This window comes from Lipotes vexillifer, unplaced genomic scaffold (assembly GCF_000442215.2).
Source record: "Lipotes vexillifer unplaced genomic scaffold, Lipotes_vexillifer_v1.1 scaffold250, whole genome shotgun sequence".
NCBI lineage: Eukaryota > Metazoa > Chordata > Mammalia > Artiodactyla > Lipotidae > Lipotes > Lipotes vexillifer.
This window is the reverse complement of record NW_006785198.1, coordinates 1,123,210-1,147,209: the sequence shown is the minus strand read 5'-3', so window position 1 is coordinate 1,147,209 and position 24,000 is coordinate 1,123,210. Positions and strand designations below refer to the sequence as shown.

At 39.0% G+C, this 24,000-nt stretch overlaps 1 protein-coding gene across 1 annotated transcript in view; it reads left to right on the top strand.

Moving 5' to 3' along the window:
* Positions 1–24,000, top strand: part of DDAH1 (dimethylarginine dimethylaminohydrolase 1) — an 81,635-nt gene that overhangs the window by 16,590 nt on the left and 41,045 nt on the right. Inside the window, exon 2 of the mRNA XM_007457236.1 lies at positions 21,406–21,505. Within this exon, the coding sequence (XP_007457298.1) occupies positions 21,406–21,505 (100 nt within the window). The remainder of the gene's footprint in view (positions 1–21,405; positions 21,506–24,000) is intronic.

Sequence of the window (24,000 nt, the reverse complement as noted above, 5' to 3'; positions counted from 1 at the left end):
TAGGAGATCTTGAGGGCAAGAAACTGGGTGACTGTTTAGATAGGGAGCCTGAAGAGTGCTACTGTGTTGGGCATAACTGCACTGCCAGAGTTCGTGGAAGTGTTTGCATGGACTAGAAATGGGTCATGCAGAGTAAAAGCTGAGCAGGAGATGTTTCAAGTCCAGTCCAGGGGGTATCCCAGGGAAACAAGGAGACCCCAAAAGTGAAAGCCTGGATGGAGTGACCAACAGATAAACCAGGGGCTGATGCTCCTGCCAAAATACTCCTACAGTATAGCTACAAGCGGTCCACTCTTCCTTACCCAGAGTCACATTAATATTTGGATGTTTAGAATAATAGAAGGCATGCATTGGCAAGCTGTGTCCTGTATGCATCCATCTGCCTTGGGAGCCAGAATGGGCAGTGGTTACTGTAGTTGTTGGTAGCTTATGAAGTTTTAAACGTTCAGGTATTTCTCAACTTCCACCAGTGACACAACAACCATTATTCACCAACCAACCATAGCTTTTTCATTTTTGTATGCTTCCTTTTAGTCTTTATTAAAAATCACACTTTTAAAAAATTGTTGTAATCTAGTTTTTTGCTTAGTCTTTTAACTGCTAAATTTATCTACATTCTCCTTATTCTTAGAGATATCTCTTAGTTTTTCCCTGGGTATTTATAAAGATACTCTTCAGTTTGTTGCACAAATACTAAATAACATTAATCACTAAAGAGGCAGTATGTTAAATTGTGCTCTGAAGACCTGAAAGAGTTAATCTACTTTTCAAGGTTCTGAGGTACTATTGGGGAGAAACTGAAGCAACAAGAAGATCTGGCTAACTATATAATGTCAATAAGAAATACTGAGGGAGTATATTCGCATCATACTAAAATGCATTTAGTTTAGTTTTGACAGCATAAACATTACTGTGTTTACATGGATTTATTTCAAGATTTGAGTGTCAACTTCTGTGCTATTAAATTTAGTTCAGATACACCTGAACACTTTACAAGCTATTCCCACTGTTAAAGTGGTTTTTTGCTAACAAATCGTATGCTTTGTTAGACTATAAGCTTCGTACATATTATAATAAGCTCATTCCTGTTGTGAAATAGAATGCATCTGATCCATAATAAATCTGGTTGAGAGACAATGGAACCTAGCCAGCTCAGCTCCGGTTCAAGGAAAATACAATAAATAGGGGCAACGACATTTATGAGAATCTAATTTCATCATGCTCTGCCTCATAAGAAGAGAATCTAGATAGCATTAAGGTTATTGTACTTTGAGAATTACTCAAAACCAGATACGAAGTCCCTTCTGTATTATAGAAGGGACTAGTAGCTATTCCTCAAATGAATGTTTTATTTAAAAGTTATTTAATACTTAGTGATGAATTGGAAGCAGAAATAAACTTTGTGGGGAAAAAAGGGAGAAAAACCGTAAGAGCAAGAAGGTTACCATATATTTCTAAAGCAATTTGGAAAAGGCAAAACTCCTTATCTAGACAATTATTTTTCCTTGGTAAAACATTGGCTGGAATGTTTCTATTAGGAAAATATTATCAAACTGTTCCAGTCTTGGTCTAGCTGAGGATGCCCAGATTTGATAACCAAAAAGAGAAATTACTCAATATTTTTATTACCATAATGTTAGAATGTGGACAACTGTCCAAAACAAGGATAATTTCTTGAAGCTAGCCATTTCGTACAGCTATTGTTGGAAATAGCCTTTATTCAATAGCCATAAGCATACAAGTATTCAGCTGATGGCTTTTTACTAACATGTTTTAAATAGGCTCCAAAAGAAGCAAATGTTTGAACATATGACAGAGGGTGAATATTTACAAAATTATTTGCCATGCTACAGCATGTAGGAATCAGAAGGCAACTTCTCAGAATGAATTACTATCTCCTTACTAGCCCTGACTGGAGCCTGTCACAGCCATCTTTAATGAAGGCTTCAATCACAACACACAAAAAAGCCCAGGGCTCAGAAGAAAAAAAAAAAAAAACTAGCATTCCAAAAACCATCCTGAATATTGTGTTCACAAATACTGGGCAATATGGTACAGTCAAAAGAGCACCAACTTGCACCACTTGTGAAGAAAGCTTGTTACAAGTGGTAAAAAGTTAGTAATTACGGTATTTTTTTAAAGAAATGCAGCCTTACTGATTTTTAGCACATACAGCAGTCATTTAGGCTCTACTAATGAAGGGTTTCTCAATCAAGACCTTTAGTGAACCTACTTGAATAAGGGAATAAAAATGTGTTTTGTTTGGGTTTTTTTTTTTTTTTTGCGGTACGCGGGCCTCTCACTGCTGTGGCCTCTCCCGTTGCGGAACACAGGCTCCGGACACGCAGGCTCAGCGGCCATGGCTCACGGGCCCAGCCGCTCCGCGGCATATGGGATCCTCCCGGACCGGGGCACGAACCCGCGTCCCCCGCATCGGCAAGCGGACTCTGAACCACTGTGCCACCAGGGAAGCCCTAAAAATGTGACTTAATTGGCACAGCAGCATTCATTCAGTCCATGGTGCTATAGTGCAAATGTAGTTTGGACTGACTCATCTAAAACGTGTTTGAAACTTGTTCTTCCTATAGCTTTGTGTTCAAGTGATCATAATTTCAAAGCTGAAGGTTTCTGAAAAAATGAAATCTTATATTACCGCTATGTTGTATAGCTTCCACAAAACTGAATTTAACAAGAAAACGGGCAGGCAATTGACAACAAGTAGCACTTGGAGACTTCACATACCTACCACATCTGGAAAGCTCATTACAATCCATTTATGTGTTTCCAGACCTTTTATCCTGGTGGTATCTGTGCAATCATAATGAATGTGCATAAAGCAGGGCTTTGCTGCCAAAGGAAGATTTTTCTAACTATTGCTGCAGATAGCTACCATACCTTGCAGCAGCAATGGATCAAAAATATCTCTTGGAAACTCTTTCTTGGAATACTGTTGTTAGGACGAATTGTCACATCACTTGAATAAGGACAGAGTTTGAGACAGTTCTAATGTCCCTTGGTTGTAGCTACTGTTTTTATGTCATTGACTCCAAATCTTATTTCCAGTTCTGACTACTCCCCAGAAGTCTAGATTAATATATTCAAATGTGTTGACCTCTCCGTTTGAATATCTAGAAGGCATTTCAAACTCAACATGGCCAAAACAGAACTCTCCCAAACTTGCCCCTTTCTTCCTGCGGTTTCCTCCATATAAAAACTGCTACCACCATTCACCCAACTGATCAAGACTAAAATCTGAGTCGTTCTTGATTCTCTTCTTTCCTTCACCCCCGCATCTAATCCACCAACAAGTCCTGTCAGCTGTCCTCCAAAACACATCCCAAATTCAGCCACTATTCTTCCCCGCTGTCATCACCCTTGTCCAAGCGACCATTATCTTTCACTTGGACTACTGAACCTGCCTCTTAGCTAATTTCCCTGCTTCTTTGCTTGCCTTCCCATCCATTTTCCACAAAGCAGCTAGCTAGAATTATCTTTGTAAATGAGACTGTGTCACTCCCCTCCCTCAAATTTCCAGTGGCTTCTGATAACACTTAAAATTCCAACCCTTTATGCTGGTTTACTAAGTTCTGTGTGATCTGTCCCCATCCTATATCCCCAGCTTTATCTAGTACCTTGCTGCATTCGTTTTCTAGATATGCCATAACAAGGTACCATAGACCAGGTGGTTTAAATAACAAATTTATTTTTTCACAAACCTGAAGGCTAGAATTCTGAGATCGCAATGGTAGCAGGGTTGACTTCTCCCGAGGCCTCTCCTTGGCTTGCAAATGGCCACCTTCTCACTGTCGTCATAGCATCTTCCCTCTGGTACCTGTCTGTGCCATGATTTCCTCTTCACATAAGGATGCCAGTCATATTGGATTAGGGCTCACCCTAGTGACTTCATTTTAACTTAGTTACCTCTCTAAAGGCCCTATCTTCAAATGCAGTCATATTCTGGGTTTAGGACTTCAACATGTAAATTTGGGGGTGGGGGGCAGACGGTTCAGCTCATAATACTTGCCCTATTCATTTTAGTCCCACACAGGCTATCTTTCTGTTCCTTGAACAAGTTAAGCTTGCTCCCACCTAAGGGCCTTTGCACTGGCCTTTGTTGGAACATTCTTCTCCCTGTTGGTCCTTTAGGTTGTTTAGGTCTCAGTATACATGTCACATTTTCAGAAAGGTGTTCCTAGCCTCCCAGTCTACAGTAACCACCACTCATTTTATATCACATCCCCTGAATTAAATCTCTGCATGGTACCTACCTCTACTTAATATTTTTTTCTGTTTATTATTTATTGTCTATCCCTCCATATCCCCACCAGAATATACACAGGGATCTTCTCTCTTCAGTAATATATTTCCAGGGCCTAGAATAGTGCCAGATATGCTAAAAATGTTGAATAGGTACTTGTTTAATGACTAGGTAAATGAATGAAATTATTGAAGAAGGTAAAGAAAGAGTGGCAGCTAATGATTATTGTGACAAATAGACCAAGGGTAGTCCTCTCACTCGGAGGTCTTTAGAAATAAAAATGAATCTGCTTACCCTTGAAAGAGTAAGAGTTGTCTGGAAGAGGTCGCCACATGTGTGACTGTGACTTGACTAAACAAAGTGGATATTTTTTACTTATGCGTAACTTTGTTATAACATTTCTAGAAGTTATGTCTACTGTAACTTGCAAGGTTATTCAGCTGCTCATTCAGCGAACATATAGAAGAGTCTGTTGGGGCCAGATCTTTTGTTAGTAGAATGCCTTGGAGGACACGGGAGCAGACAGAAGGCATATCTAATGCAGCCAGAGCCTGCAGTGGGGGTGGGGGGAGCAGGGGTCTGCTGGAAGGCTTCTGAGGCAGCTTAATGCCTACAATGTATTAATTATGTACTGGACATACAAAATATTTCTCATACTTTCAGTCTGTTTACCTTTATAAATGGCAGCTGGCAACTTCTCTGAATTCATAGAAAATTATGGGCACTTCAAGCTCTATGTCTGGTGCTTATTTTGGACAGCATGCACAGCAAATTTTTATGCTTCTCAACTTTCGGGAAAATTAGTTTAAAATTTAAGAAACGTGTCAGTTCCTTAGTTTTTAACATACTAAATCTTGCAGGCCTTTTGGCAGCTGACACTTATTTTCATTTGGTGTTTGGTGATAAGTCATATTTTTATTTGTTCTCTGCAGACAGAGTGTCAATGGCTCTTGGACACTTAATACGCGTACTGTGTCATTATCATCAACAAGGAAATGGACCTCTTGAATGAGTATGTTATACCCAGAGAGCAACAAGACCAGCAAGAGCTCCTGCTTGTTTTCATTTAAAAAGCTAAATGTTGGGCTTCCCTGGTGGCACAGTGGTTGAGAGTCCGCCTGCTGATGCGGGGGACACGGGTTCGTGCCCCAGTCCGGGAAGATCCCACATGCCGCGGAGCGGCTGGGCCCGTGAGCCATGGCCGCTGAGCCTGCGCATCTGGAGCCTGTGCTCCGCAATGGGAGAGGCCACAACAGTGAGAGGCCCGCGTACAGCAAAAAAAAAAAAAAAAAAAGTTGTTTCTACATCAGAATTTAATGAGTTTTAGTAACGTGGTCTTGTTATGCACTCTGGCTACTGCTTGTCAATTTTGTTATATAAGCAAATGAGTTGCTTTTAGCTGTAGCTAACAGAAAACTCAAATCTAATTGATTAAGGAAATGAAAAATCTCATATATCAGAACTCCAGGGCTCAGGGTTGGTCAATTCATCAGCTCACAATGTCATCAAGGACCCAGACCCTTTCTGTCTCTCTGTCCTGTCTTGCTTGGTGGTGGTGTGTTCTCAGACCAGTCTAATTCCAGGTACCATATCCAGACAGGACAATGTCCAAAGAAAGAAGTGAGATTATGTTACTTTCCAGAAACCTCTCAACAGACTTCTCCTCAGTGGCCAAAATTAGGTCATTTGTACCAGTCCTTGCCAAGAGAGATGGAACTGCCATGACTGACTTAGACTAGGAGATACCTGAAGGGATATGGTATTATTAAATGAGATAATCCATGAAAAACCACCTACCACAATGCTTGGCACTTAGAAAGAGCTTAGTAAATTTTACTAAATGATGACAAATTAAGTCTGTGGCATTTAAATTGTAAAAGAGAGCCAGAGTTATGAGTAGTTAAGAGGTAGATTCCTCAGACCTTGGTGATACTGATCCTATGTTGAGGAGATGGCACCTGGAAAGCCCATCTGCAGTGCTGGGTTGTAGGAAAAAGCCTCAAATTTTTAGGAAGAGCACAGAGGAGGACCCTACTCATAGGAAGAGACTGGGATAAGTTAATACAACAGGACTCTAGGGAAAAAAATCCAAGCAGCACCCAGGTGTATGGTTTAAAATGGGACAAAGCATAAAGAATGACTTAATGCTAAGTCCCAGAGCATTGGCCTGTAGCTTGTTAGATCCTCCTTTTTTCAGGTCATGATTGATCCTGGTTATTGGGTAGGGATGACTCCTATACTTTATATGGACATGAGAAAGTATGCAGAGGTTAGCAGCAAAGCAGGCCTGACATCTGTCTTTACATAGGAAAGGCATTATCGAAGTTCTACATAGTATAATTTTTCTCACTGCTGGCAGGTAAAAAGCAGTACCTTGGGTTACTCAAAAAAAAATAAAATAAAATGTAAGTATCATAAGTTAGCATTGACACACACACACCTTGTTTTCTAGATACAGTTTTTCCCACTGCAGCAGAATCCTTCTGCTCATCTCTAAGGTTCCCATTCTTCTTGGATTTTTTTTTTAATTAATTTATTTATTTACTTATTTTTGGCTGCATTGGGTCTTCATTGCTGCGTGTGGGCTTTCTCTAGTTGCAGAGCAGGAGCTCCTCTTCGTTGTGGTACACGGGCTTCTCATTGCAGGGCTTCTCTTTGTTACAGAGCATGGGCTCTAGTTACGGGGGCTTCAGTAGTTGTAGCACACAGGCTTAGTTGCTCCGAGGCATGTGGGATCTTCCCAGACCAGGGCTCGAACCCATGTCCTCTGCATTGGCAGGCAGATTCTTAACCACTGTGCCACCAGGGAAGTCCCCTTCTTGGATTTTTTAATCCACTTTTGGACCAGTCTTCTCTTTCCCCAGCAATCATACCCCCAGCCTCTTGCTTCTTTTTTTTTTTTGCCTCTCAGCTTGCAGGATCTTAATTCCCCCACCAAGGATAGAACCCACATGCCCTGCAGTGGAAGCGTGGAGTCCTAACCACTGGACTATCAGGGAATTCCCCAGCCTCTTGCTTCTGATTGAATTGGGTAAATACCAGAATACTTTACTCATGAATAACCATCTGGGGTGTTTTCAGTAAACTCTCTGGGGGGTAAATAGAATTACAGTTAGAGTCACATTTATGAATGCCAAAAATTGTTTTGCGACTACAACTCTTAGAAATCTAGAGCTGGAAATGACCTCATTCTTAAGCTCTGCCCCCTCATTTTACAAATATGGAAACCAAGACGCTAAATATACTGGTTAATTTTTAGAACTTGTCACTGGAAATAAATGAGTAAGTTTAGAAATCCAAGAAATCAATGGGAAAAAATGCACTGGATATTTAATAATCTCTGGGAAAAGAGATCAGTTTGTACAATAACTGTTTGTAACAGTTATTCTTACAAAAGTTCAATAAGAGGGACATGAACTAGGTGGTTACAAAACTTTCATACATGTTGACCATCCTATAAATATCATGAGTTCCCAGAATAATCACAGAATTAATGACATTTACTTAAATGATAACTTTTGAAGATTTTAATGTATTAAATAATTTCCAGTTCTATTGGCCATTTTCCTAATACAGTAAGCCTTCCTTAATTTTTCATAGACTAAATTGAGCTGTTTATAATCTGAGGATCATCCAGAAACCCTTTTTGTTTCTAAGAAAGAATTCCAAATGACTGACCAACAGGAACAGATAACTACTATTATCATTTTGATTCCTGAGCTTAAATGTTACTTCCTCAGAGTGACCTTCCTTGACCCACTGAATCATGTACCCCTCTTATTTCTCAAAGCACACTATTGTTTTCCTTCATAGCCCTTATCATAACACATAACTGTATACTGACTTGTGTGACTCTTTAATGTCTGTTACCCTGAGGGCACTGTATAGTAGGGGTCATGTCTGTTTTTTGATGGCCACTGACCACTGTCTGTCATGGTGTCTGGCTCACAACATACACTCAATATCTACTGAATGAATGAAACAAAATAAGATTGGAATGGCCCAAGGCACAGTTTTGCTTTGTATTACTATTTACACATATAGTTTTTTTTACATATATACTTTTATCATTTTAATTTTTATGAGCATGTGTTAGATTTGTAACAGAATTGCAACTTGTTTTTTTTCTTTTTAAAATTTAGTTGTACAACATTTCGGTAAATAATGGATTAAGGAATTTGGTGGGTCTGTAACCCTAAACTTATATAAAACATTGTTTTCTTGGAAATTTCTTAGGAACATTTTAAGAAATAGTGCCCCATATTCTGAACAAACAACTTGGAAATGAACATTTAGTTCAATATTTGCTTCTGATCAAAGGCCTTTTTAAATACATTTTTTAAAAATCTGTTTAAATTTGGGGGTTTCTCTATTAGTTTTCTACTGCTACCATAAACATAGCATTAAAAGAACACCCATTTATTATCTCACAGTGTTTGTAGGTTGGAGGTCTGGGCATAGTGTACCTGGTTGTCAGCTGGACTGTTTTCGCATCTGGAGCTTAGGTCCTCTTCCAAGCTCATTCAGGTTGTTGGCTGAATCCAGTTCCTTGGGGTTGTAGGACTAAGGTCCCTGGGTTTTTGCTGGCTGTCAACTGGGAGTTGCTCTCAGTTCCTAGAGACCACCCTGTAGACCCCCTCCATAGGCAGTTCCCAACATGGCTGTTTGCTTTCTTCCAGAACAGTAAGAGAACATCTTTCTGACTTCCTCCATCTCTGACCTTTAAACCCTCTTTTAAGGGCTTATCTGACTGATCAGGCCCACCCAAGATACTCTCTCTTTTGAGTAACTCAAGTCAACTGATTAGGGACCTTAATTACATCTGCAAAATATCTTTACCTGTGCCATGAAATGTAACCTAATCACAGGAGTGATATCTCATCATATTTACAAGTCCTTTTGACACTCAAAGGGAGAGATTTGTACATAGCACATACATCAGGAGGTAGCCATCTTGGGTACCATCTTAGAATTCTACCTACCATACTTCCCAATGTGGCAGAAACCCTTCTCAGAATCTCTCCAGAGTGATTGAATTGGTTTGGAATGTGTATGGTGTCTTGGTTTGAAGTGTGTCTACACGTCCATATGCTTTTGTAATCTCACTATAATTAAAATACATTGTTGGGGCTTCCCTGGTGGCGCAGTGGTTGAGAGTCCGCCTGCCGATGCAGGCGACACCGGTTTGTGCCCTGGTCTGGGAAGATCCCACATGCCGCGGAGCGGCTGGGCCCGTGAGCCATGGCCGCTGAGCCTGCACGTCCGGAGCCTGTGCTCCGCAACGGGAGAGGCCACAACAGTGAGAGGCCCGCGTACCGCAAAAAAAAACAAAAAACAGGAAAACATTAGCCTCCCTTAGCCTCAGTTTACTCATATGTAAAATAGGTGTACCAATGCATACCCTTCCTACCTTTTGGAGTTATTCTGAGCATCCCAACAAATATTCTATTTTATTGTCAGTATATATTCATAAGATATATCTGCTCTACTACATCGTTAACTTCTCAGGGACAAGGACTGTGGTTTTGTGGGGATTTTTTTTAATCTTGGCAGCTTGTTTTTTTAAAAAGTTGACATCCACTAAATGTTTATTGAACTTGAAATGTTTGGGATTTTTTTTAAGTTTCTGTTTCCCATTTTAGTTACTGAAATCTCTAACAATGACAAAACTGTCACATAGGACAGTAAACGTATACATTAATTCAGTCAAACTTCTTGGAAAGAATACATTTAGCAATCTGGGATAATGCAGAATGACAGGAGATATAACATAATTCAACACTGGTTCTTTTAGTCATTTTACACAGATATCATGTTAATATTAGACCAAAGCACAAAACATTTAGTGCATAAACCAGGTTCTTTTTTAAAATCTATCATTTTTATCGTGTTTTTGTTTTCTAATCAGCATTTTATTTTGGAATAATTTAAATTTACAGGTAAGTTACAAAGATAGCCCAAAGAGGCCTATATACATTTTACTCAGCTTGCCCTAAAGTTAACGTCTTGTATAACCATTTGTCAGAACTAGGAAATTAATGTTGCTACAATACTCTTAACCAAGCTATAGACTTTTTTGATCTCACTAGTATTTTTTGTTTTTATTTTTTATACAGCAAGTTCTATTAGTCATCCATTTTATACACATCTGTGTATACATGTCAATCCCAATGTCCCAATTCATCACACCACCACACCACCACCTGCCACCTCCCCCACCTTGATGACCATACGTTTGTTCTCTATATCTGTGTCTCAATTTCTGCCCTGCAAGCTGGTTCATCTGTACCATTTTTCTAGTTTCCACATATATGCGTTAATATACGATATTTGTATTTCTCTTTCTGACTTACTTCACTCTGTATGACAGTCTCTAGGTCCATCTACATCTCTACAAATGACCCAATTGCATTCCTTTTTATGGCTGAGTAATACGCCATTGTATATATGTACCACATCTTATTCATTCATCTGTCGATGGGCATTTAGGTTGCTTCCATGACCTGGCTATTGTAAATAGTGCTGCAATGAACATTGGGGTGCATGTGTCGTTTTGAATTATGTTTTTCTCTAGGTATATGCCCAATAGTGGAATTGCTGGTCATATGGTAATTCTATTTTTAGTTTTTTAAGGAAAATCCATACCGTTCTCCATAGTGGCTGTATCAGTTTACATTCCCACCAACAGTTCAAGAGGGTTCCCTTTTCTCCACACCCTCTCCAGCATTTGTTGTTTGTAGATTTTCTGAGGATGCCCATTCTAACTGGTGTGAGGTGATACCTCATTGTATTTTGATTTGCATTTCTCTAATAATTAGTGATATTGAGCAGCGTTTCATGACCCTCTTGGCCATCTGTATGTCTTCTTTGAAGAAATGTCTATTTAGGTCTTCTGCCCGTTTTGTGATTGGGTTGTTTTGTTTTTTTTTTAATATTGAGCTACATAAACTGTTTATATATTTTGGAGATTAATCCTTTGCCCATTGATTAATTTGCAAATATTTTCTCCCATTCTGAGTGTTCTCTTTTCGTCTTGTTTATGGTTTCCTTTGCTGTGCAAAGGCTTTTAAGTTTCGTTAGGTCCCATTTGTTTATTTTTGTTTTTATTTCCATTACTCTAGGAGGTGGATCAAAAAAGATCTTGCTGTGATTTATGTCAAAGAGTGTTCTTCCTATGTTTTCCTCTAAGAGTTTTATAGTGTCTGGTCTTACATTTAGGTCTCGAATCCATTTTGAGTTTATTTTTGTGTATGGTGTTAGGGAGTGTTCTAATTTTATTCTTTCACATGTAGCTGTCCAGTTTACCCAGAACCACTTATTGAAGAGACTGTCTTTTCTCCATTGTATATCCATGCCTCCTCTGCCATAGATTAGTTGACCATAGGTGCATGAGTTTATCTCCAGGCTTTCTATCTTGTTCCATTGATCTATATTTCTGTTTCTGTGCAAGTACCATATTGTCTTGATTACTGTAGCTTTGTAGTATAGTCTGCAGTCAGGGAGTCTGATTCCTCCAGCTCCATTTTTTTCCCTCAAGACTGCTTTGGCTATTGGGGGTCTTTAGTGTCTCCATACAAATTTTAACATTTTTTGTTCTAGTTCTGTAAAAAATGCCATTGGTAATTTGATAGGGATTGCACTGAATCTGTAGATTGCTTTGGGTAGTATAGTCACTTTCATAATATTGATTCTTCCAATCCAAGAACATGGTATGTCTCTCCATCTGCTTGTGTCATCTTTGATTTCTTTCATCAGTGTCTTACAGTTTTCTGAGTACAGGTCTTTGACGTCCTTAGGTAGGTTTATTCCTAGGTATTTTATTCTTTTTGTTGCAACGGTGAATGGGATTGTTTCCTTAATTTCTCTTTCCGATCTTTTGTTGTTAGTATCTAGGAATGCAAGAGATTTCTGTACATTAAGTTTGTATCCTGCAACTTTACCAAATTCATTGATCAGCTCTAGTAGTTTTCTGGTGGCATCTTTAGGATTCTCTGTGTATAGTATCCTGTCATTTGCAAACAGTGACACTTTTACTTTTTCTTTTCCAATTTGTATTCCTTTTATTTCTTTTTCTTCTCTGATTGCCATGATTAGGACTTCCAAAACTATGTTGAATAATAGTGGTGAGAGTGGACATCCTTGTCTTGTTCCTGATCTGAGAGAAAATGCTTTCAGTTTTTCACCATTGAGAATGATGTTTGCTGTGAGTTTGTTGTATATGGCCTTTATTATTTTGAGGTAGGTTCCCTCTACACCCACTTTCTCGAGAGTTTTTATCATAAATGGGTGTTGAATTTTTTCAAAAGCTTTTTCTGCATCTACTGAGATGATCATATGGTTTTTCTTCTTCAGTTTGTTAATACGGTGTATCACATTGATTGATTTGCGTATATTGAAGAATCCTTGCATCCCTGGGATAAATCCCACTTGATCATGGTATATGATCCTTTTCATGTGTTGTTGGATTCTGTTTGCTAGTATTTTGTTGAGGGTTTTTGCATCTGTATTCATCAGTGATATTGGTCTGTAATTTTCTCTTTTTGTAGAATCTTTGTCTGGTTTTCGTATCAGGGTGATGGGCCTCATAGTCTGTAATTTTCTCTTTTTGTAGAATCTTTGTCTGGTTTTCGTATCAGGGTGATGGTGGCCTCATAGAATGAGTTTGGGAGTGTTCCTTTCTCTGCAGTTTTTTAGAAGAGTTTGAGAAGGATGGGTGTTAGCTGTTCTCTAAATGTTTGATAGAATTCACCTGTGAAGCCATCTGGTCCTGGACTTTTGTTTGTTGGAAGATTTTTAATCACAGTTTCAACTTCATTACTTGTGTTTGGTCTGTTCATATTTTCTATTTCTTCCTGGTTCAGTCTTGGAAGGTTATACTTCTCTAAGAATTTGTCCGTTTCTTCCAGGTTGTCCATTTTATTGGCATAGAGTTGCTTGTAGTGGTCTCTTGGGATGCTTTGTATTTCTGTGTTGACTGTTGTAACTTCTTTTTCATTTCTAATTTTATTGATTTGAGTCCTCTCCCTCTTTTTCTTGATGAGTCTGGCTAATGGTTTATCAATTTTATTTATCTTCTCAAAGAACCAGCTTTTATTTTTATTGATCTTTGCTATTGTTTTCTTTGTTTCTATTTCATTTATTTCTGCTCTAATCTTTATGATTTCTTTCCTTCTGCTAACTTTGGATTTTGTTTGTTCTTCTTTCTCTAGTTCCTTTAGGTGTAAGGTTAGATTGTTTTTTGAGATTTTTTGTCTTTCTTGAGGTAGGCTTGTATAGCTATAAACTTCCCTCTTAGAACTGTTTTTGCTGCATCCCATAGGTGTTTTCATTGTCGTTTGTCTCTAGGTATTTTTTGATTTCCTCTTTGATTTCTTCAGTGATCTCTTGGTTATTTAGCAACATACTGTTTCGCCTCCATGTGTTTGTTTGTTTTATAGTTTTTTCCCTGTAACTGATTTCTAATCTCATAGCGCTATGGTCAAAAAAGATGCTTGATATGATTTCAATTTTCTTAAATTTACTGAGGCTTGATTTGTGACCCAAGATGTGATCTATCCTGGAGAATGTTCCTTGTGCACTTGAGAAGAAAGTGTAATCTGCTGTTTTTGGGTGGAATGTCCTTTAAATATCAATTAAATCTACCTGGTCTGTTGTGTCATTTAAAGCTTGTGTTTCCTTATTAATTTTCTGTTTGGATGATCTGTCCATTGGTGTAAGTGAGGTGTTAAAGGCCCCCACTATGATTGTGTTACTGTCGATTTCCTCTTTTATAGCTGCTAGCAGTTGCCTTATGTATTGAGGTGCTCCTATATTGGGTGCATATATATTTATAATTGTTATATCTTCTTCTTGGATTGACCCCTTGATCATTATATAGTGTCCTTCTTTGTCTCTTCTAATAGTGTTTATTTTAAAGTCATTTTTGTCTGATAGGAGAATTGCTACCCCAGCTTTCTTTTGATTTCCATTTGCATGGAATATCTTTTTCCATCCCCTCACTTTCAGTCTGTATGTGTCCCTAGGTCTGAAGTGGGTCTCTTGTAGACAGCATATATATGGGTCTTGTTTTTGTATCCATTCAGCGAGCCTGTGTCTTTTGGTTGGAGCATTTAATCCATTCACGTTTAAGGTAATTATCGATATGTATGTTCCTATTACCATTTTCTTAATTGTTTTGGGTTTGTTTTTGTAGGTCCTTTCCTTCTCTTGTGTTTCCCACTTAGAGAAGTTCCTTTAGCATTTGTTGTAGAGCTGGTTTGGTGGTGCTGAATTCTCTTAGCTTTTGCTTGTCTGTAAAGCTTTTGATTTCTCCATCGAATCTGAATGAGATCCTTTCTGGGTAGAGTAATGTTGGTTGTAGGTTTTTCTCTTTCATCACTTTAAGTATATCATGCCAATCCCTTCTGGCTTGTAGAGTTTCTGCTGAGAAATCAGCTGTTAATCTTATGGGAGTTCCCTTGTATGTTATTTGTCGTTTTTCCCTTGCTGCTTTCAATAATTTTTCTTTGTCTTTAATTTTTGCCAATTTGATTACTATGTGTCTTGGTGTGTTTCTCCTTGGGTTTATCCTGTTTGGGACTCTCTGTGCTTCCTGGAGTTGGGTGGCTATTTCCTTTCCCATGTTAGGGAAGTTTTCGACTATAATCTCTTCAAGTATTTTCTCGGGTACTTTCTCTCTCTCTTCTCCTTCTGGCACCCTTATAATGTGAATGTTTTTCCATTTAATGTTGTCCCAGAGGTCTCCTAAGCTGTCTTCATTTCTTTTCATTCTTTTTTCTTTATTCTGTTCCACAGCAGTGAATTCCACCATTCTGTCTTCCAGTTCACTTACCCGTTCTTTTGCCTCAGTTATTCTGCTGTTGATTCCTTCTAGTGTATTTTTCATTTCAGTTATTGTATTGTTCATCTCTGTTTGTTTGTTCTTTAATTCTTCTAGATCTTTCTTAAACATTTCTTGTGTCTTCTCGATCTTTTCCTCCATTCTTTTTCCAAGGTCCTGGATCCTCTTCACTATCGTTATTCTGAATTCTTTTTCTGGAAGGTTGCCTATCTCCACTTCATTTAGTTGTTTTTCTGGGGTTTTATCTTGTTCCTTCACCTGGTACATAGCCCTCTGTCTTTTCATCCTGTCTATCTTTCTGTGAATGTGGTTTTTGTTCCACAGACTGCAGGATTGTAGTTCTTCTTGCTTCTGTTCTCTGCCCTCTGGTGGATGAGGCTGTCTAAGAGGCTTGTACAAGTTTCCTGATGGGAGTGACTGGTGGTGTGTAGAGCTGGCTGTTGCTCTGGTGGGCAGAGCTCAGTAAAACTTTAATCTGCTTGTCTGCTGATTGGTGGGGCTGTGTTTCCTCCCTGTTGGTTGTTTGGCCTGCGGCGACCCAACATTGGAGCCTACCCAGGCTCCTTGGTGGGGCTAATGGCAGACGGTGGGAGGGCTCATGCCAAGGAGTACTTCCCAGACCTTCTTCTGCCAGTGTCCTTGTCCTCACAGTGAGACCGAGCCACCCCCCACCTCTCCAGGAGACTCTCCAGCACTAGCAGGTTCAGTCTCCTATGGGGTCACTGCTCCTTGCCCTGAGTCCTGATGCTCACACTTTGTGTGTGCCCTCCAAGAGTGGAGTCTCTCTTTCCCCCAGTCCTGTTGAAGTCCTGCAATCAAATCCCGCTAGCCTTCAAACCCTGATTCTCTTGGAATTCCTTCTCCCGTTGCCGGACCCCCAGGTTCAGAAGCCTGACGTGGGGCTCAGAACCTTCACTCCAGTGGGTGGACTTCTGTGGTATAAGTGTTCTCCAGTTTGTGAGTCACCCACCCAGCGGTTACGGGATTTGATTTTATTGTGATTGCGCCCCTCCTACCATCTCATTGTGGCTTCTCCTTTTTCTTTGGATGTGGGGTATCTTTTTTGGTGAGTTCCAGTGTCTTTCTGTTGATGATTGTTCAGCAGTTAGTTGTGATTCTTGTGTTCTCCCAAGAGGGAGTGAGAGCACGTCCTTCTACTCCACCATTTTGAACCAATCTCCTTGAACTTGAAATGTTGACCAAATGAGAAAATACATGTGAAAGCATGATGTGGACATTAAGTATGTTACCAAATCAGCCAAATGTACTAGTCCAAGTGTCCATAGTGACCAAAGATGTACTGATTAACAAAGAACATTAAGGTGGCATAAACAAATGAAAGTTTGTGTCTGACCAGGTTCAACACAGTGTAATTTCGATGCAGGTTCCAAACCAGGTGTGTCATGACATGCTGGAGACATCACATCTGCTTCTGGAGTGGCTTCCTCAGCATTATCCACATGTCATACTTAACATTAAACAGCCAAACACAGTCAGTGACAAGTTGAGAAAATGAAACCATCTCACTACCAACAAAGCTATGTTGCTGCTATTCAGCTCTTCAGAGGTAGATCAGAGTATGGATAGGATGACAGGATAATTTTAAAGCTCTTATAATATGATTAGTTAGAAGGGACTCAGAACATCTAAATGGATGGGCATTGAAAACGTACTAGTAATAGTGTTGACAGCACAGCTCCCAGCGCAGGGCAGAACTGTGGGTGACTGAGATTTGTCGGCTGTGGACAGGCCAATGCCAAGGGCTTCATTTGTAGTCAGAACATCTGGCAGCCCACTGAGCAGAAGCAGCTAAAGGAAAGTGGCTTGGCAAATGGAGGTGCAGGTTCTTAATGGAGCACAGCACAGAACTGTTCATCAGGCCCCGTGAGCACATTCACAGCATCCAAAGGGAAGATGTGAAACATTCAAAGTGGATGTTGTTGAAAATATGCAACAAAGTCAACTTTGGATAGGACTAACTGGAAAATATTGGCATCTTAATGAAGAGTATTAAACTAATTATGGTGTATTGCAAACTATTATGGAATATATTCAATAACTTGCTAATAAAACTGTGAAAGGTTTTTTGTGTTTGTTTGGGCGGAATTTTGCAAGAAGAAAAGGAGAGTTGGTATCAAAAGATGTTTTATTTAATGATGAAAATGCTATGTTTTATTTTTAATTTTAATTTTTTTGAAAGGTAGCCAGAATCCAAAGCACTGAGTTAATTTAGGGCAAAATAATAATGATACCAGCAACTACTGATTTTGAACACAATATGTCAGGTGCTGAACTAGGTGCTTTATGTGTATTAGTTTATTTGTTACTCACATAATCCCCATTAGAGAGAAAACATTATCCCACTTGCAGATTAGGAAACTTGGGCTCAGAGAAGTTAACTCATCCCAAGTCATATTGTAAATAAATGATAGAGCCTGTATTCAAATCCCCAGTTTTCTCCATTCACCATGAGAACCCAAAAGGAGTGAAATGAGAAGGTAGGATGATGATATAAACATGATAGGACAAATGAGGGAAAAGAAATGAGAGCTGTAAAAGAAAGTAAGAAGAGAGTAGAACAGAAAAGTTGAGAAAAGGAGACCAGTCATTGAGAAGGAGAGGGAATTCTTTAGACAAGCCCAAGTGTAATGTCTTCAGTAACTGTAATCATTCTGTATCATCTTGGCTGACGCTCTTTTGAATCCTATGGGACACCTTACAAGACAGGCCCACTTCCCACCTTGTGTATTACCTTCAGAGGGCTATTTCAAAGCAGAGATTATACAAGAAATCTACCATATAGCCTGACAACTTCCAGTAGCTGAAAAGAAATCAGATTGGAATGATTTAAATTTAAATGTGTCCTCAGTGTATATGCTCTGACTTTACACTGGCTTTGCAGAAAAGACTAATTTTAATTCACTAGAAAGCAGATGGGATCTGTCATGGGGTGGTAAAAAACAAGAAACTCATCCAAATGTAAGAGAAAACAACAGCTTTTCTCTTGTGGGTCAATTTCATAGTACAAGTATTTGTCACTGGGTCCACACAAGCTGGTTTTCATCAAAATAACAAAAGTCACATCTAATGTTTATTGAACAATTATCATATGCTAAGTATTTTACATCTATTTAATGTGCAGGAGGAGCCTAGGAAGTTGGTACTATTATGACTAACCACCCATTTTAAAGATGAGAAAACTGAGGATCAGAAAGTTAACCAACGTAAGGTCACTTGGCTAATAAGTAGCAGAGTTGTGATTTGAACCCCAGGCCCTGGATCATAACACTACACTATACAGACATTCCCAGGAGTGACTGTGAATGTGTAACCCCAAGAACTCTACATTTTTTAACACTTGTACTCCAGAAAACAAAGAAAGGGAGTAAGGGAAGAAGAAAAGAAAAAGACAATTACCTCAAAAATATTACCCACTCTAGACATATGGGTTGGAAGCAGCAGGGGTGGCCTGAACCCCCTATGGCCAGGGAAGGAATCTGGAGCAAAGGGTGGGAGGAGAAAAGATGGGGCAAGAAGAAATGGAAGTATAAAGTTTAAAAAAAGAAAGAAAGAAAAGAGAAAAAGAATGCATGTAGAGTGAAAAGGGAAGGAAGACGTTCTTGTAAATTTTTTAGAATAGAGTATGAAAATAATATAGTTAAGTTTAAATTAAGGTTGTTTCTCTAATTTGCCCTTTTGTTTCTAATTTCATGGGCTAAAATGACCCATTCAACTCAGCCTTTGGAATTAATAATATTTGTTCTGACAGTTTCTCCCTACCCTGAGTAATGCTAATTTCCACTCTGCAAGATTACTGTCTCAGTGAAAGGTGGGTGTGTTTTTGGCCTTTTTTTTTTTCCTCTTGAAGCTTAATTAAGTCAACATTAACCATAGCCATGTAACCACAGAATGGGCAGTTTGTTGAAGGCTCATGGTCTGGACATTTTCCAGCAAAAATTCCCACTTCTATAATTATATTTAGTGTTCTGTTTACCTGAATAGCTGGCTTGTTATGGGACCATGTGTCAGGGCAACACTGGGCCTTGTTTGCAGCCGAGTTTGTTTGCTTCATGGAACCCCTGTGCCAAAGAGTGTGCAGTTCTCAATGGAGCTGAGCCTCTGGGTTCGGCCTCTCTTGTTTCTTCTTCAGAAATTTCATCCGGGTTAGCATTGCACATCTGGTGCCATATGGTCCTGCAATTCTCAAGACTGTCTACTTAATGTTTAAAACATTTTTTAACTTGTCCATACCCTTAACTCTGAAAGTAATAGTATTACCCGTGTTTGTGGTATGGACCTATCCTGATGACTTTGTTTATATAGATGTGACTGAATTTTTTTTTTTAAGTACAGCCCTTACACAAAAGCCAGTTTTTTCATGTCAGTGCAGCTGTTTTAACTTTTAAGAAACTGCAAGAATTTTATCCCTAAAACATTAATTTGAAAGACATAGGACCTATAAAGAAGTGCAATGTTCCTGAAACTGGCATCTGTTAATCTCCCTACTTCTGTTCTCTTTGAACTCTTAATTAAGAGTTGAATAAAGTTCCTGAGCTATTACATATAAACTTTTCATGTTATTGCTGAATTCCTAGTAATCTCTGAAATGTTAACTTATAACGGAAGCAGTAGCATTCATAATAGAAATAAAAGGTAACAGTAGCTCAGTTCTCATGATTTCTCTAAACTCAGTGAATTTTCCATGGACACAGAGGCAGATGCTGGAAGGAAGCAGTTGTGTGTTTTCCTGGGTTCACTGTAGCCCAATGAGTCATGGTAGATATTGTTTTCCTTCTTTTTTATGCTCTAGCAACGATTTCACTTCCTGTTATATAGGAAAACCTATTCTACTGTTTAAAAGAGGTCACTAGATGTATTTATTACTTTAAGACCATTTCATCCATGGAAATAATTTTTTATTGTTCTGAGTCGCTCTGGTTTGTGGAATTTTTACACGAGTTCCAGGGCAAGGATGAGATGATATATTTATTTTATTTTGCTTTCTCTTTAATTTTTTTGACTGCATGGATGTCAGGCTTGCTGTCAAAGTATTTCCATGTTTTTATTACTTTAGAAGTTACTCTGCTATATTTATGTCTCCTAAACTCTTCTTTGACGACTTCACTATGTGTACTGGGCATGCTGTATTTTGGCAGAACTTTTACTTTTCCCAGTGTCACGTGATCTCTTGTTTTTCCCTTAGTCCCTGTTCATGTCTTCTCAATGTAGACCTTTACCATCTTAAAAGTTATACAGGGGCTTCCCTGGTGGCGCAGTGGTTGAGAGTCCGCCTGCCGATGCAGGGGAAACGGGTTTGTGCCCCGGTCCGGGAAGATCCCACATGCCGCGGAGCGGCTGGGCCCGTGAGCCATGGCCGCTGGGCCTGCGCGTCCGGAGCCTGTGCTCCAGAGGGGGAGAGGCCACAGCAGTGAGAGGCCCGCGGACCGCAAAAAAAAAAAAAAAAAAAAAAGAAAGTTATACAGACCTTCAGAAATATTTAAATTGTTTTGTTGAACTGCTGGAAGGATTTCAAAGGGCATTTGTTATGCCTTACATTTTTTTCTTGTATTAATGTAAACCTTACTACAAGTGTTCCCTAGTTTGGCCCAGGATATCTCTGTGCTTTAGACTGTACCCTGGGATCATAGAAAGATCCCGAAATTCATTTTCAGGTATTCTTTGGTTTGATTACAATTATTGTATTTGTTAATCACCTCTAGAGACCTAGGTTAAATTTAAATAACAGTTCAGATTTACAGAGAAGCCTTAGATGTTCTGACATTTTAGAAAATATTTGAATAGAAAACAGTGACTCTCCAATGGGCTGAGATTTCAAGTTACTGGTTATTGTCATTGATATTCCTTCCACATATTACTCTGTGTGTGCAATTCTGACTGAATGACCGACTTAAGATTTAAAATTAAATCTTCTGTTTTTCTGGGATGGGTAGGAAGTTTGGATATTCTGCCTCCCGCCTCTCTTGACTCTTGTGCCCTAATTAGTCACACCTTCAACCATGTCCTCTAAATAGTCAGACTCCGACAGAACGAAAGGATTATAATATTGACTTGATGTTAGACTAGAAGGAGACAAAACGGACAATTCCTAATAGATAACTTCTTCTCTTGCAAATGGTCATGGCTGGTCCAAACTATACTACACACATTCACAAATTCATTAGGGTGTGCATTGTATATGTGTATGTGTGCACATGGGGGCATAATTCAGTGTTCTGAAGTTTTAGATGATTGGTTTTCTTGTTAGAAAATGGTAGAATATTAATCTGAATCATTTTCTTTTCAACAGGTTGACATGATGAAGGAAGCATTAGAAAAACTTCAGCTCAACATAGTAGAGATGAAAGATGAAAATGCAACCTTAGATGGTGGAGATGTCTTATTCACAGGTAGAGTTGTACTTACTTTTTCCTATCTAAAAATATTTCTAATACCTGGCCTATATCCCCTTGTTTAATTATAGTTTTTTTTTAATTACCAAAGTAAGGATAATTTGGAAAATACAGAAAAGCACAAAAGAGAGAAAATTAAAAATGACCTTTCATTCAAAGATAATCATTTCAATATTTGGGTTATTGAATACTTTTTTATTGAATATTAAAGTACCTTTAGTAATTTTGTATGCACGTATTTGCATATTTTTACACGTTATCAGTATATACATATCATTTTATAGGTTGTGTCTACTGTGTTCTACAACATTAGTTTATGGGTTGCATAGCTTTGCATTGTGTGACAGTATATCTGGGCTGTATTTGAAAGACTCTTAATTCAAGATGTGTCATTTACAAATACTTTTCTTCCCAGATGGCAAGATAGATTTAAATACTTTTTTCAGTGCAGATTGGCTTGGCTTAATGCCAAATGAATAATAGCAGAACTCAACAAAATATAAACAGCTGATATTATTATTGATCTAACTGAAATCCGTTTTTATACTGCATATAATATAGCTACTAAAAAAAATGGTAATTTTAGCATTTAACCTTTCCAACTCTTTATGATCATATTATTATTGTTTTTGTAAAGTCACTCACTAAAATCTGGGTCACCAGGTTCATTCTAGTTATATTGATAAACAAGACAATCAATAATAATTTTTAATTGATAATGAGAGTTTATTTTCCCCTACTTGTCAAAGAATAAATACCTGTTTCACAGATGTAGCCCTAACAGCAGAGGCTGGTCCCCAGAGATTTGGGAATGTAGACCCATGTGGCCCACTGAAAGCCTGGAGCTTCTTGGAAGTCCAATATTTTAGCTGATGTGAATTTTGTATCGAATCCCATGTGTATAGACAAAATATAGCCATCTTCATTTTAATATAAAAATATTTTGTATAACTTAAATTTTGAGAAAATTAGTGTTCCTGGAGGAGGAGGAGTCTTTATCCTGGGACATTCGCATAGTTCCTTGCTTGGTGTCACATACTTGCTTGATGCCACAAAAAAGTGGGGACTGTGTCACCGAGCCCCAGGGGGCGCCATTTTTATCATAGGTTTGTGGAAAGCATCCCCTGGAGCTGTGCCCTGCACAGCCTGTGCCACCACTGTCACAGGCAATGGGCCTCCCTCTGGGGTTTGATGTGCACACCCACTGAGCCATAAGAACACAGAACAAGGGGTCAGAAAGACCTACGCTGCATTCTCAGCTCCAGCTGTGTCCAAGCCGACTCAGGCATTCTTTGAATCTGCCTAGTAAGTTCCACTTAGAATATTCTTTTTTTTTTTTTTTTTTTTTTTTTTTTTTTTTTTTTTTTGTGCGGTTCGCGGGCCTCTCACTGCTGTGGCCTCTCCCGTTGTGGAGCACAGGCGCCAGACGCGCAGACTCAGCAGCCATGGCTCAAGGGCCCAGCCGCTCCGCGGCATGTGGGATCTTCCCGGACCGGGGCACGAACCCGTGTCCCCTGCATTGGCAGGCGGACTCTCAACCACTGCACCACCAGGGAAGCCCCTAGAATATTCTTTGTGTCTCCCATTGATGGCACTTTTCATTCTTTTTAGTAGCACAGAACAACAGTCTGTTTTTCTTAGAAAACAGGCTTTTGTGAAAAGCTAGATGTGTTACTCACACTTCCTTACAATAAAATTCTTTTTTACCAGAACATAGCTGTATAATAAATAACTTGCTGTGAGCAGGTACTGATGCTATTTGAAGAATGATTTAAAACAAGCTGTAGGGGCTTCCCTGGTGGCGCAGTGGTTGATAATCTGCCTGCCAATGCAGGGGACACGGGTTCGAGCCCTGGTCTGGGAAGATCCCACATGCCGTGGAGCAACTGGGCCCATGAGCCACAACTACTGAGTCTGCGCGTCTGGAGCCTGTGCTCCACAACAGGAGAGGCCGCAACAGTGAGAGGCCCGCGCACCACGATGAAGAGTGGCTCCTTCTCGCCGCAACCAGAGAAAGCCCTCGCACAGAAATGAAGACCCAACGCAGCTAAATAAAACGGATTTATTTAAAAAAAAAAAAAAAAGATTAAAAAAAAAGCAGTATTCACAGCCGTTTAGTTATCTCAACAGCTGAGCTGAACAAGATTCCCTAAAATCTTCTCATTGTTTCTGCAAAGTTTAGGAAACTCTTTCATTGGTCAAAGCTCTTTCCACAGCATCTCAAGCCTAATGTTTTTCCCATAACTTCTAATTAGGTACTAAGTATTGAGGTTTGCCTTGGACACTATCTGTAAGCTTTGTTTTGGTATTATTCAATACTTAATACCTTAAAAGTGTTTTATTGAAAACTGAGATAGTGTTGTGATATTAAGATCTTTAACTGCTTGGCTTCTCATTCACACCTAATGTGTGGTCCTACCTTCTATTTCCTACTTCTCGATTTTTTCCCTTTTTAAAAATTGTAGTAAAATATATGTAACATAAAATTTGCC